Source organism: Malurus melanocephalus, unplaced genomic scaffold, assembly GCF_030028575.1.
Source record: "Malurus melanocephalus ecotype Western Australia unplaced genomic scaffold, MMel_1.1 scaffold_322, whole genome shotgun sequence".
Taxonomy (NCBI): Eukaryota; Metazoa; Chordata; class Aves; order Passeriformes; family Maluridae; genus Malurus; species Malurus melanocephalus.
In genome coordinates this window covers 133764-148166 of record NW_026623554.1, presented here as the reverse complement: position 1 = coordinate 148166, position 14403 = coordinate 133764, and the positions used below count along the sequence as shown (strand labels likewise).

The following is a 14403-nucleotide window of genomic DNA, read 5'->3' as shown; positions in this document are numbered from 1 at the left end:
TGAAGTAAAGGAGGGAGAATTGCAACACAGAGCTTGTGAGATACAAAAATCTTAGTTTATTTAACAATGTTAACATTTAATACAAAGACACAATACAATTCTCTTTGCCTGGACCTTACAGATTTTATTCCTTCTCCTCTACCACCCAAGCTCAGCTCTCAGAGAAATGAAAGGGATAGCACTGAAATGATAAAGCCAGTTACTTGAGGGGCTTTTAATTTAGCTTTTCTTTCAATCCTTGGCCAGCCCTATTTCCTTTTAGTTGCAACATTTTTATTTCCATTTTACTCCACAGAGTCGATGACAGGTAAAAAAATAAGGAAAATTCTAGGACAGTCTAAAATTCTGATCTACTTACAGTTTTATTTCTGAAGTCCRACAATTCCTACAAAGGCTTCTTTGAAAGGCCAGAGAGGTTGCTCAGAAAGACTGGCTGCCCCATCCCTGGAAGTGTTCACAGCCAGGTTAGGATGGGGTCCTGAGCAACCCTACTGAATGGCATCCCTGCCCATGGCAGGTGGGGTTGGTACCAGATGATCTTTAAGGTCTGTTCCAACCAAAATCATTCYGTGATTCTATGAAATGACCCCTGATTAGCCCCATTCAAGTGTTAGATGCAAGAGGTTTTATTGTTTTGTTTATTTTGTTTTTTTAAATAACCCCATAGTGGTCACAAATGTCAAACCCTGTTATAAACATCTCTACAAGCATTTATAGACCTAGATGTCTAAACTTAGGTCATTAAAAGAAACGTTAACTCCCGATAGTCACTGCAATGCCTTCGGTTTTACAGCTTATTCTGGAAGTGCCACAAGAGGAATCTGAAAAACACAAGASACCCAAATTTACATAACTGGCATTAAAATAAAAGGTTATTAACCTTCATATAGTCGCTATCTGTTATTTGCAGTCAGAGGACAGCACTTTACTACCAGCCCAGAAACTTTCAGAAGGGTTGAGTATCTTTGCYTTTGGCAGCAGCTCTAACTCAGGTCAGCTAAGGACAGCACGTGCTTACAGCTGGCACCAGGATGCCTGGGCAGACCCCGCTGCACCCACAAGCAGACACACCAGTTGCTTCAGAACAATTGCTGCAGCCTCGTGATGCCACAGACAAAACATCCCTTATTGCAGGAACAGTGGAAATGTCCCACACCAACTGCCACCAAGTCTTCCAGGAGCTTCAGCAGGAGACTGTCACATCTCATTTGGGTGACACATAACACAAGTGTCACACAAGGGCATAGTTTTGGAGGCAGGGATGCGCACTGCTCTCCAAGGGATCGCCAACAAGATGTTCCTGTAAATCATTTTGCAGTACCGGTGGTTAAAAGGGCCAGGCTGCTCCATGGAGTACCCATGAGATCACAACATGCTCACTCTCCAACCCTACTTAGAGAGTGTAGAGCCAAGCCACCCTCTTAGCAGGGTGATTAGCACAGACCTCCAAGAGCTGTCCTCATCACTTTCTACCTTCGGTCCCTTATTGCTGCTGAACATCTTAGATTCCTGAACTTCCTTAAAKTACATCCACACACTTAGGCTGGTGGTTACTCTAAAGAGGGCCACCCCCAACCGCTACCTGGAGTGATGTCACTGTAGCCTCTGACATTGCACATGCAGGTCACTTGATCTGCTCTGACAGGGATCACCTCCTCAGCTCTGATTAGCACAAGCAGAAGCACAGGAGGAAATTCTCTCTGGCCACCTCTCACAGCATTCATCTCCCACCACCACATGCCATACYGTGGAAGGCATGGAGTAAGTAGCAGGAAGTTCCACTGACCAAAACTACTCTTTACTGGGTGTGTTTTGCGCTTTGCTAGAAGAACTGTCTACAACACTTCCACCAGCACTTTCAGGCTTCTTAGAGATCTACTATCTGCTACTAACTCTCTTTTAAGTTTAACCAGTATAATAAACAAAGCAGTCAAATCTGAATCTTTTAACAGCATGATTTTTTTTTTCAATAAACCATTGACCAAAATAATCTTGGAGATGGAGTTAGAGCCTAAATTTTCATTCACTCACTAGGAGGCACTTGATCTACAGCTAAAGGCTTGYCTTTAATTTTTGTGTCCTTTACCAAACTGGAGGACCATCCAATGGCAGGACAACCATAACTAAATTTTTTTTGTTTTTTAAGAACTCCRCTCTCTCTCTTCTGCAAAGTCCTTCCCAGGGTAGAAATGTGACTGTAGAAAAGTTGGAGCTCTTACACAAGACAATAAATACCAATTCAGGAGCAGTAGCAGGAGTGGAGGTCAGTAAGAGAACACATAGCTACTCTGAGCCTTTCAGAAGTGCAGTAGCAAAGAAAAATAAGCAACAAAGGAGGAGCGCAGCCGTGCATCACCCCTCCACAATAGCCCTCCTCAGGGACTGCAGTCTCTTTCCTAGTGACACTGTAATTCCTATTCAACTATTTCCCACTTTTTTCTCTCCCCTGTGTCACACTCCTTTTTGTGTCCCTTTCCTCCTTTCACTCCTGAGCTTTTAGCTGTCTGCTCCACAGCTGCGCTCCCCAGCATTTCAAGTGGGATTGTTCATTCACTGAAAGAGTTGTCAGTCTCCCTTCTGAGACAGTCAGAAGAGCTGGGACAACACAGCACCACTTAAGCAGCACATACAGACCATGCACTAGTGAGCACTGCTGAAGGGTGGGACCACAATCCCACTGTGCCTGTGTGCCTCTACAGACAGTCCCAAAAAAAGCTGCTCTTCCTCTCCCACCCAGCACTTGTGCGGAAACACTGAAACACCTTAATGCTGCTAAGAGGAGAAATGCAGCACGGGTGATGGAAGACAAGGGAACACACTGGCACAACCACCTGAGCAGGGTGTTGTCTCTAAGTTGTGCACTTCTAACAGCAATCCCATCTGGATTGCTCAGTAACTTTACCAGGAACTGTTCCTGCTCTGCTTATAGAAAAGGAAGAGATGTACTTGCAGTGCTGTGAAGTATCCTGCCCCCTTGAACAGCCTCRGAAATCCTGCACAGTAACTTCCCAGGGATAGCTCCTGTGTTCATATATATGAGTACTTAAAAGTCTTAGATCAGACAATATTTAAATCAGCTAAAAGGCTGACCTGTCTTCCAGACAGGCACATCCATACAGGTTGCCTCTGCAGGGTAATGGTTTATGCCAATAGGCATTTCAGCACAGATCATTACATATCTTTCTACATTTGTGAAAACTACAGCTCCCTTTGCCTTCCTCTACACTGCCATCATCCCGATATTGTGAGACACTTCCTGTAGGATCATGTAGATTACACAAATTAAGAGGGAAGGTTCTGCAGGACTGAAAAGCATACATGTGAGAAGTCAGAAGAACTTACAGTTGCACCTGTCCCCCTCAGTGATCGACTTCGGCATCTTCAAACTGCCCGGCAACTACTGGTGCTATGTCCACCTCCATCCCATCTAAAAAAAACAGCCAGTGAGCGCTCCGTGAACAAGCAGATGAGGGATGACGTTTTCACGGGAAAGAGAGCAGACGCCCTCTGCTGACAAGAGGTGGCCAGGACAGAAAACCCTATCACTGAACTTCTGAAAGCACCCTAAGGAAACACCGACATGCTTCCAAGTTTCTGGGTTTGATTCAGCTCAATCGGATGGTCACTTAAGGTTGCCACTGCCTCCTACAACACCATCTCACCCTGACTTAGTAAAAGACTTAAACACTGGGTTTTAACTATTTCACGTTTTAAATGACGTTTTGGTGTAACAAAATGGCATGACTCCTTTGACTAACTTTAATCCCACTCTAGCAGAAAGAGGTTGAATCCTGTTGTGAAACAATCATCAAGCTAAAAAAGAAGAATGATTGCTCTATGCTACAATGCCAAAACATAATTTAGTTCTGAAACTGAGCAGCCCTGGGGACATTTATAATTGCAGCACACCAGGCAGCAGTACTACAGCAAATAAGATTAGGTAAGTAGACAAAACTGATGAAGATTACTTCGAGTCACATGATATACTTGCTGTTCAATTTATATTCATTTCTGGAATTTTGGGATTCAGAAACCTGACTAAATTTTCAAACAAAGGGCATTGCTAAAACAGCAGCACAACCGATGGTTATCTTTACACTACATAAACTTATTTTAAATTGCAGACGAAAGAGAACATTAAAACAAATAAGATTAAAAACCCCTCTCTGTGGACGAGAACAAATTAGTAATCATTTTGTAGAAATCCACAAYTGCTGCATCATTTTCCATCTTTCAAATACATCAGGGCATATAAAAAGCACTGCAATTCATATATTAAAAAAGAACTAATGTTACTCAACTACTTCCCTGTTCTTCTCCCAGGTAATATATTGCTCTAGTGGAAACAGCATACAGAAAAGAAAGAGTGTGAGAAATCAGGTGGTTTTTCCCCAGCAAAAAAGGAATTTCACTCCTTAAATACACATTTGAACAATCAATAGAATTAAGAGCATCCTTCAAACAAATACGTATTTTTTTGTAAATTTATTTCAGTGTTCTTGAATGATTCAGAATACACCCAGAACTCTGTTAAGAGAATTGTTAACTTGTAATTTAGGGTATTAGTAAGAAAAACCAAAACCAAGACCCAAACAAAAACTACAACTTGTTTAGAGTAGAAATTGCTTCCTAATCCCAGTGTAGACTGACAAATTTWWTTTTTTTTTAATCCAAAATCAACTTCACTTTACCACTCTTCCAGGAAATCATACCAGGAAGAATCAAGGGTTCTTAACACTGAAATGCTCACTCTCAGACCAGCCCTCAATCCACAGCAGGCAACATGGTGCCCCATWGGGCCACAGGCACATGGATGATCCCTCACCTTCACATCACACTTGCTCWGTCCTGGTTTATGGATTAGCAAAATTGAAGAACCACCACTTTCATATCATAGAACCACAGAATGGTTTGGGTTGGCAGGAACCTTGCAGCCATGGGCAGGGACACCTCCCACTAGACCAACTTGCTCAAGGCCCCATTCAGCCTGGTCTTGAACACTGTGGGGTGTCCACAGCTTCTCTGGGCAACCCCATGGTAAAAAATTTCTCCTTTCATCATCTGAATCTCTCCTTCTTTGGTTTGAAGCCATTTCCCCTTCTCTTATCACAACGAGCCTAACAAAAAAGCCTGTCCCCCCATCTTTAAGTACTGAAAGGCCTCAGTAAGGTCTCCCCAGAGCCTTCTCTTTTCCAGGCTGAACCACCCCAACTCTCTCAGCCTGTTTCCACAGCAGAGGCCCCCTGATAATCCTCATGACTTCCTCTGGACTCGCTCCAGTAGGTCTATATCCTTCTAATGCTTGAGAGCTGGATGCAATACTCCAGGTGGGGTCTCACTWGAATAGAGCAGAGGGGCAGAATCCCTTCCCTCACCCTGCTGGCCATGCTGCTTTGCATGCAGCCCAGGACAAGGTTGGTTTTCTGGGCTGYGAGCACAAATTGCCAGGTCATGTCCAGCTTTTCATCCACCAACATCTGCAAGTCCTTTTCAGCAGCACAATCAATACACTCATCCCTCAGCCTGTACCAATACCAGGGGTTGCCCCAACCCAGGTGTAGCACCTTGCACTTAATTTAAAGTTAATCCTTGCCTTGTTGAACCTCAGAGGTTCCCACTGACCCGCTCCTCAAGTTTGTTCATGTCCCTCTGGATGGCATCCTTCAGGAGTGTGAACCACACTCCTCAGCTTGGTRTTGTCTGCAAACTTGCTCAGAGTGCACTCAATCCCACTGGCTGTGTTGCTGATGAAGACATATATTCTTTGGCAAAACAAAAGCATGTCTTACCTTCAAACTCCCTTATTGAGTCCTCTGTTCTCACTCCAGCCATGTTGTACTGAGTGCTGACAGACTGGGCTAGCATGCCTTCTAACCTCTCCAGCGTGGCCTGGCCTTCTGCAGTTAAATGTGACAATCCTTCTTCGTATGTGTAAAAGCTCGGGATGTCACCTTGTTCCAGCTCTGCAAAAACAAGTTTATGTTTATCAGATCTAAGTTTAAGAGCCCACAACATGCAGGGGTGGAGGAACAGGAGAGCAGCTAGACAAGTTATGCTCAGATTAACTGACTGAGATTTAAAAGCTGCTTACATCAGGTACAGAACACCCATAGCAGTGTCAACTGACCACGCAGCAGCATGGGCACTGAACCTGGGCTAGCACAGCCACTGAGAACAGGAAAGGCTGCTGCTGTCGGTGTCTGTGGGCTTTAGAGAGCCAAAACATTRCTTTTGCTGAATTCCTGTGATTTGTGTCAGCTAAACTGCAGACTTTCTGCAGATTTGTGAATTTCTATACTATGCCTGGGGCAAAAGGGATATTTAGGCAGGATGAATAATAAACAATCATGACAGATACCAGGTATCCAAGTRCTGGCAGGTATTTCAAAAGAAGCAACTGTTACCAACCACGGGCCTCAACATCGTACTCGTCCCCTTCGTAATCGTTGTCCGAATCCTCATCCTCCGGGTCTGGGTGCAAGGCCTGGCATTCACACATAGCTGAAAACATGGCCTCCACTGCAGGAACACAAGAGAGCACAAACCTCCACCAATATCCCAAAACAACAGGCAAGGAACCTTACGCYGAGTGATTAAAGAGATTCAGAATACTCCTTTAGCAGAAGAAACCACCATTCAACAAGCCAGAAGACAAGCAAGAAACAAATCAGGTTTCAGAGATCCAAACTGGTGCTCTAGCCTCCTAACAGCACTTTCCCATTATTTCATTGGTGATAAAAGGTCCATCTCTGAACAATTCTGTCTGTGGTTACTCACTGCAGGAATTATTGCAACATCTCATCAATAAGATTCCTAAAACTTGGTTCCAGCTGTAAGCTCCACACTGRACAGGATATGACTGCTTTCCAGTGGTAGTGTTAAGGCATTAGCATGTTGGTAACGAAATTGTCACTGACTCAAATATCACTGAATTTGTAACTAAAAAGACATTTCCMATACACATTCTTTGCAAATGTTATCCATGTTGTGTATTTATATTCAACAGTTTCTATTTTAAAGCATTGAAATTTTCCTTGAGAAGCAGCTGCTTGAAATAGTCCATCTTCAAACCAAATAAAACTATTTGCTTTATTCTTTTTAACACACAGGAATCAAGTCATTAGAGAAGGACACTGAAGGAATATGGTATTTACATCTCTGTACCCAAGTGTCTTCCACATAAAACCAGGACTTTAAAGTAAAACAAAATTCTCATTCTCACTYACAGGCTGATTTGTCGCTTGGTACAAATCTGAATTCGGCAATCGGTTCAACGTCATCATCACTGTCGTCCTCCTCCCCTTCAGTCATGGGAGCCTCTTTCGTCTCCTCTTTAGGAAATGAAAGAATTTAGATGAAACATTTTTTTTGGGGGGGGGAGAGTTCCATTTGTTTATTCTTTCAGGAATACACACACAATCAAATCAGCAACAACCCGAGAGAGGCACAAAACCTCCACTCTGTTTTCCCAAAAAATCCCATGAGACTCCAAGACCCTCATGGATATATGAGGCCCTCTCACAACACCTCAACAACACTTGCAACACAGGGTAACTTCTCTGTTTATAACCTAAAGACTGAAGATTTCTGTAGTGGTCACGAAATGTATTCATGTATTTCAGGAAATTTGATTCCTATTAAAAACAACTGTGCTCCCCAACTCAATTGTTACCATTTACTTGCACAGCTCCATATAGGTATTTCTCTAAATCACATTAATTTTATGGATTCTTAACAYTACTGTCCCAAAATCAGCTAGCTTCTAATACAGCCCCTCACAGAGGACTCTGACATTTACAGAGGRTCTCTACTCCATTTCTAACATTCCTAGGCAGCCTGTCAGAAGTAAAAAGTGCACCCAGAGCAGTGACAGCTGTGGAGCTTCCTGACTTCACGTACATGAATAAATAAGCATCAGTGTGGTGTTTTACTTTCTGTGAGTAAAAACCCCACAAAAATGGCTGCAGTTCATMATTTCAGGGCTGGGGATACTGCACTGACAGCCTCCAAAGTGCATAATTATTTTCTACAGGAGAAGAAAGTGTTCCATTGAGAGTGGTTTTTCCCACATACAAAACTGKTACCACTAAGAATACAAAGATGCCAAGAAGCTGCCAGCCAGCTGCCCCAAAAATGAAGTGTGCAAGGAAGCAACTCAGTCCTTTTCCAACTGACACCCGCAGGCACAGCTTGTTACTGCTCAATCCAGCTCTTTGTTTTCAATGCAGTCAACCTTGGAGTGCCTTTTTCTACAAAAGGGGTGAAGATGAGGCACAAACACACAGAGAGAACAYGCAAAACTTTCAGAGGAAGAACAAAATGCACCCTGCACAACTGAGAATGAAGACTCCTGCAGCCAACTAAGTGGAAAGGTTTAACACCATTCAGCAGTTGAAAYTGCAAGCAAGGGTTAGGCTTTGAAAAATAAAACCTACTTGCTGTGGAAGATTTACTGTAGGCAGAGTTAATACACTAAAAAATATACACACAAAAGAATATCCACAAAAAATCATCAGTTAAGAATTTCTAGACAAGGGCTTTCACAGGATATCCATATTTTCAAATGCCATAATCAGAATGAATTAAAAGCTAGAAACAGTGTCTTTCTTCACAAGAGGCTCAGTTTTCCTCAGAATAAYCACAGTTAAAGGAAAATGAGGTAGAAGAACCAAGAGGTGCATGCAAATGCCCTCTTTTTATTTGTAGTGATAGATTGTCAGAAAACATTAGTAACATGAAGAAAGATATAATGAAGGGCACTAATATCTTAAAGAGTCTCCACCTCCTCAGCATCTTGTCATTACTTTCAGAATACATTAAAAAAAAATTAGAAGCCAGATGTTAACCTTTGGCTAGGATGACCAGTGGGCATGAAGGAGGAAAGGATACCTGTTCAAGAACTAAAACTTGTTACTCTTCAATTAAGATGGCAGTTTATGAGACACTTAAAATATTAACAGGTCTGCCAGAAGAAAAGAATTAATATATATATATATATATATATAAATACGATCTTGATACAAACAATGAAACAGAACGCTTGCTTTCTCTATATCAAAGCAAGAATGGTCTAAAAGGTAGGTTTTGTGAGCAATCTACAAAGACCCATTAAAGCTTGGTAACATGACCTGTTGCCTTTTTTTGTTTGTTTTTAACCAAGCTGTGGGAAGAAATGAATGAAAAGTTTCCAGGCTGTGAAACAGCAGGAATTCATCAAGCCTGGAGAGGGCAGCAACATTAACATAAATTCAATAAAGAAAAAAACAGTACTCAAGATGGAATCACAGGGAGACTGGCAAAGGAGCTAAATTGTTTAAACAGTGTAAGAGGGCAGAGAACTGGTTCTCAGCAGCTTCAGTGTACACAGCCACAAGAGAGCAGAACTGTAAGAAGTTATTCTAAACAAATGCAAAGCTGTGCTTCTAAAATAACTATCCTTCAGATAGTTATTAAAATTAAAAAGAAAAAACAAGTAATTATTTAAATTACTTGAAATCAATATTTACTGCTTCTGAAGAAGTCCTGTCACTCAGGACTGCATGGGATCAGCAAGCAGCACTCCAGGCATACCTTCAAACTTGGCATTCACCATGACGTACAGGTGCTCCCTTGGATAGGCGCTCAGGTCCCTGGAGACAGCGTGTAAACTAATGGTGGGATAATCCAAGGAAAAGCCAACTCCCGAGTTTTCCAGCCAAGACAGACGACTAACAAGCGTGGGAAAAAAAGAAAAGACAAGTTAGAAACTAACAGAGGAATCCACAGCACCTGACTCGAGTTTGCAGAAAAGCAAACCAACCCCCAAAGTAATTGTGGACAAGGCACTTAGCCCACTCTAGAGGCATACACATCCTGGACCTGCCCAAAAAGGACTTTGTAACATCTTTAACTGATGCCAACTAAAAGACATTTTTGCTTAAAGAATGTGAAGCTAAAAACCCTAAAAGCATCACAGTTTTATCACATTTGCACTAAATGCTCTATTTCCCTACCTCTTAATTTTCTCCTCCTTGTAGATATTTATTATTCCAAAGATAACTACAGAGGTTCCAGAGTGTGATTTACAACTCAAACTATTAAATGTCATTTTCCAAGATAAAGAGAACACTGAAAGGCAAATCAGTATCGTAACTTCTAAAGGATTATAGATCTGCTGTGGGTATAGCCTGTATGCAGAACAACAGCCAGTACTGTGATGAGCATAGCCAGGTTATGGGTACTCCTCCACTCACAACTTAGGTGCTATGAACCCCCCATCTTCACTCTCACCCCTAACCACAGCAAGAGACAGCACAAGATGTCATCACCAGGCTGCTGCCTCCTTCATACCAGAACAATTGACATCTTTCTAGCCACTTAGAAATCCATCTCAAACTACATTTGGGTGCCTGTGATCAATGATGTCACACAGTGAACAGAAATACTGAGGGCCAGAAAGCAAGACCTTCATCATGTGCACAACTCAGCATTCACAAGCTTTTGTGGTGAGACAAAACTAATGGAAAGGTCACAGAAGACTCCCTGCCTCAGAAAATCTGACTGAGAATAAGAGCTAGTGCAGTGGGAACAAGGAATTTCTTTCTTAGCCTCAACTGGCCAGTCCCCAATGTTTACATTTACTAGTGGAGAGTCAGTACATGGATCAAGAGCCACACTGTGCTCCTGAGTGCCCCATTCACCCACGGCACTCCTGCAAACACTGGTGTTTTCTGTCCATTCCCTCCAAGTGACTCTGGTGAAAGCTCTGTGATGCACTTGAAACACGTGGTAAGGAAGCTGGCAGCCCTGTAGGTGCCTCACACAAAAGTCTACTGAAAGCAACTTACAAGGAAACTCAACATTACACGACCTCAGAGCAGACACCCCACAAACAGAAGTCCTGGTAGATGCAACCAAGCTAAATAAAACAGTAAAGAAAATTTCAGAGAGATTCCTCTCCAACACAACATCACTAATAAGCTCAGGTGGGGCAAATGCTCCTCCAGTATTGGCCATTTCATAAAGGTTTCCTAGTCTAAGGTTTTTGAAAGACAATTCACTCCTTAATGCACGTTTTAAATGATGTTTCTGCTCCAACAATGCTGTTCAACTGCAGAATACATTATGAGCAGCTCTCCACAGTTTACGAAAATTACATTGTCTTAATCACCACCCTGTCTCCCTGAGCTATACAATGCAGGGAGGATTGAAAGGAGACTATAAAGAGCTCAGATGACATCTTCCAGAATAACCAGACTGATTTCTGCCTATTAAGAACATACAGTCTCCACATGGAGACTGCATGGTTAATGCAACATGAAAGACTTCACAGAACCACAGCAGTTATTAACAGCAGAAAATAAACAGTCCCATCTATGCCCCTGTCAAAACAGAGGAGGAACCATGGTTTTAATTACAGAATGGTTTGGGTTGGAAAAGAYCTGAAAGATCATCTAGTTCCAATCCCCTGCCTTGGGCAGGGACCCCTTCTACTACATCAGGATGCTCAAAAACCCCATCCAACCTGGCCCTGAACACTTTCATGGATGGAGCATCCACAGTTTCTCTGGACTCAGAGTGCCTCACCCCCCTCACAGTAAAGAATTTCTTCCTGAGAGCTAATCTAACATTCTTTTTTCAATTTGGAGCCATTCCCCCTTGTCCTATCACTACAGTTCCTCTCAAAGAACCCCTCTCAGGTTCCCTGCAGGCCCCTTCCTGGGAGGTTACCATGAGGTCTTCACATGACCTTTTCTTCTCCAGGCTAGAAAGCCCCAACTTTCCCACCCTATCTTTACTTGGAGAGGTGCTCCAGTCTCTTACCAACTTTGTTGTGTCTGCTGGACTTGCTCCAAGAGTTCCAGGTCCTTCTCATACTGGGGACCCCAGAGGTGGATTCAGCACTCAAGGTGGGATTTCAAAAAGTAAGAAAGACAGAAACCCCTCCCTCACCCAGCTGGCCACGCCGCTTTTGCTGTGGCCCAGGATATGACCGGCTTTCTGGGCTGCAAGTGCACATTGCTCCATCATACTGCGTTTTACAGAATAATTTGAGTGAGAAGGAACCTTACAGCTATCTCGTTCCAAGCCCCTGCCGTGGGGGCAGGGACACCTGCCACTAGACCAGGCTGCTCCGAGTCCCATCCASACTGGCCCTGAATTCCCCAGCCGGCCGGGTCCCTGGCACTGCTGCTCCCTCTTGCCTCGTTTAAAACGAGCAGGAACAGCGTGATGCCCCGCAGAGCCTCCCCCACATAACGGCTCCTCATCCGAACGCCCCCTCCCGGGCCCCTCAGGGCCGTTCCGAGCAGCCCCGGCGGGTTCCCAGCGCCGCACGTCCCCCGCACCTCTCGGCGATGTAGAGGGTGCCGGTGCCCAGGCTGCGCCCGGCCAGCAGCGCCTCCGTGTCCTGCTGCTGGTGGCGGACGCCGTCGGCGGGTGGCGGGAAGCGCTTGAGGAAGCTCATGGCGCCGCCGCCGCCTCCCTGCTCCACCATCGCGGCCGCCGGAAGCGAGCGCGCCGCTCTGTGACGCAGTTCCGGCCCGGACGCGATGTCACCGCCGCGCTCCCGCAGTGGAGCGCTCTGAGTTCCACCGGGACTGCGGGCGGGGATGGGATTAAATCTTCCGTGTGGAAAAGAGGAGCAAAGGGAGCGCTGAGGTGATCGCTGAGGGCTGGAGCACCTCTGCTCCGGGGACAGGCTGAGAGCTGTTCTCAGTGGAGAGGCCTCCGGGGAGACCTTGCAGCCTTCCAGAACCTAAAGGGTTCAAGAGAGCTGGAGAGGGACTTTGGACAAGGATGTGACGGGATAGGACAAGGGGAAAATGCTTCAAACTGACAGATGGCAGGGTGAGTTTAGATACTGGGAAGGAATTCTTCCCTGTGAGGGTGGTGAGGCACTGGCAGAGGCTGCCAAGAGGAGTATGGATGCCCCATCCCTGGAAGTGTTCAGAGTCAGGCTGGATGAGCCTTTGAACAACGTGGTCTAGTGGAAGATGTCCCTGTCCATGTCAAGGGAACAGCTCCAACACAAACCGTTCTGTTTCTGTAACTGACAGTAACAAGACCAATCATAGAACCATTGAATATCCTGAGTTAGAAAGGACCCACTACGATCATCAAGTCCATCTCCCAGCCCTGCACAGGACACCCCAGGAATCGCACTGTGTGCCTAAGAGTGTTGGCCAAATGCTTCTTGGACTCTTACAGCTGTTTTAGCCTGTAAGTCTCTGTTGAACAGGTGACAAGAGGGAAAGACAAACACAGCAGCTTTTCAGTTTCCATTACTGGATGCTGGGAAGGAAATTCTAGGTGGGTGACCAGCACCCAGTGTCTCATAAATACATACAGAAAAGAAAACAAATCACAAGTACCTGAATTGCTTAAAGGGTATCCAGTTGATTTCCCGTAGGAGTGATGAAATTGGGGTCAAGAGCCCGACGCTGTGGCAGTAGCCGGTGACTGGGGGTGTCTCGGGTCAGCATACTGCAGTGGTGGGCAGGCACCCCGTCATCAGCACCGGCCCTGCTGCTCTCCCCAGATCTACACCATATCTCTTGCCACTGCAGTGAGAAACAGGGATTACTGATGCAGCAGTGAAGTACATCTCTGTCAGGACATGCTCCTGATAATGCCATCAGCAAGACAGCATCACAGTGAGACAGAATCATAAGACAGAATCACTGCAAACATCCTTTCTCCCTGACTTTGCAGGATGACAAATGCTCCTGTCATTGCAAGAGCCCATGCAAGTTGTTAGCTTGTCACAGACATTAATCTTCTCTTTCATCAGTTTACATTTACTTTTTAGGAATCGTTTACCTACCTGTGTGCAAACACAGGTTCTCATAAACATGAATGAATTATTAACAGTATTAGGTCTCCATCCTTCCCTTCCCTGGACTTTGCTAGCTACAGTCTTGGATAGCAAAAAGCAGAACATAATGTGGTTCTCTTAGGTTGATCCATTAACAATGCTTTGGAAAGCTGCTCAACCATGCATACTCATTTTGGTTTCTAATTATGCAAGTAATGGTTGCTCATACAAACAATCACCTAGAACAAAATGAAAGCAAATTCCACAATGAAGTGATATTTAAACACCACTGGAATAGCTTGAAAAAAAAAAAACAACAGAGGCAACAGGAGATGAAGAAAGGGGGATTTCTCAACCATCTTCCAGTTTCCCACACCAAGACAATTGGTCAACTGGAAACAAAAGTTTACAGTTCATCCATGAATACAGATCAGACTCTGGCAGCTGGTGAGAAGAGATCCAAACACACAAAAACACCATTCGCTACACTTAGTGGTTATAAAGCAATATTTCTGTTCATGTCCATCCCCTCTTACCTAATATGGCTGTCACATCAGCCACAGAGAGTTCTCACCACCTTTGTAGTTAACTCCAAATCACACAATAGC

At 44.2% G+C, this 14403-nt stretch overlaps 1 protein-coding gene across 1 annotated transcript; it reads right to left on the bottom strand.

Moving 5' to 3' along the window:
• Window positions 1-81: 81 nt before the first annotated feature.
• CLNS1A (chloride nucleotide-sensitive channel 1A) lies at window positions 82-12494 on the bottom strand. Its single transcript, XM_057377733.1, has 7 exons — window positions 12327-12494; window positions 9571-9707; window positions 7227-7331; window positions 6409-6519; window positions 5790-5963; window positions 3343-3427; window positions 82-821 (listed from the first exon to the last, which is right to left on the bottom strand). The coding sequence occupies exons 1-6, from the start codon at window positions 12473-12475 to the stop codon at window positions 3360-3362; spliced, it is 744 nt and encodes a 247-aa protein (XP_057233716.1). The 5' UTR covers window positions 12476-12494; the 3' UTR covers window positions 82-821; window positions 3343-3359.
• Between the last annotated feature and the right edge of the window lie 1909 nt (window positions 12495-14403).

What these genes read in the sequence shown, in the direction of transcription:
- CLNS1A (XM_057377733.1), bottom strand. Translation starts at nt 12,475, where the DNA reads ATGGTGGAGCAGGGAGGCGGCGGCGGCGCCATGAGCTTCCTCAAGCGC. An exon ending in ACCCTCTACATCGCCGAGAG is followed by an intron (nt 9,708 to 12,326) that starts GTGCGGGGGACG and finishes CACGCTTGTTAG; the next exon opens with TCGTCTGTCTTGGCTGGAAA. An exon ending in GTACGATGTTGAGGCCCGTG is followed by an intron (nt 5,964 to 6,408) that starts GTTGGTAACAGT and finishes TTGTTTTTGCAG; the next exon opens with AGCTGGAACAAGGTGACATC.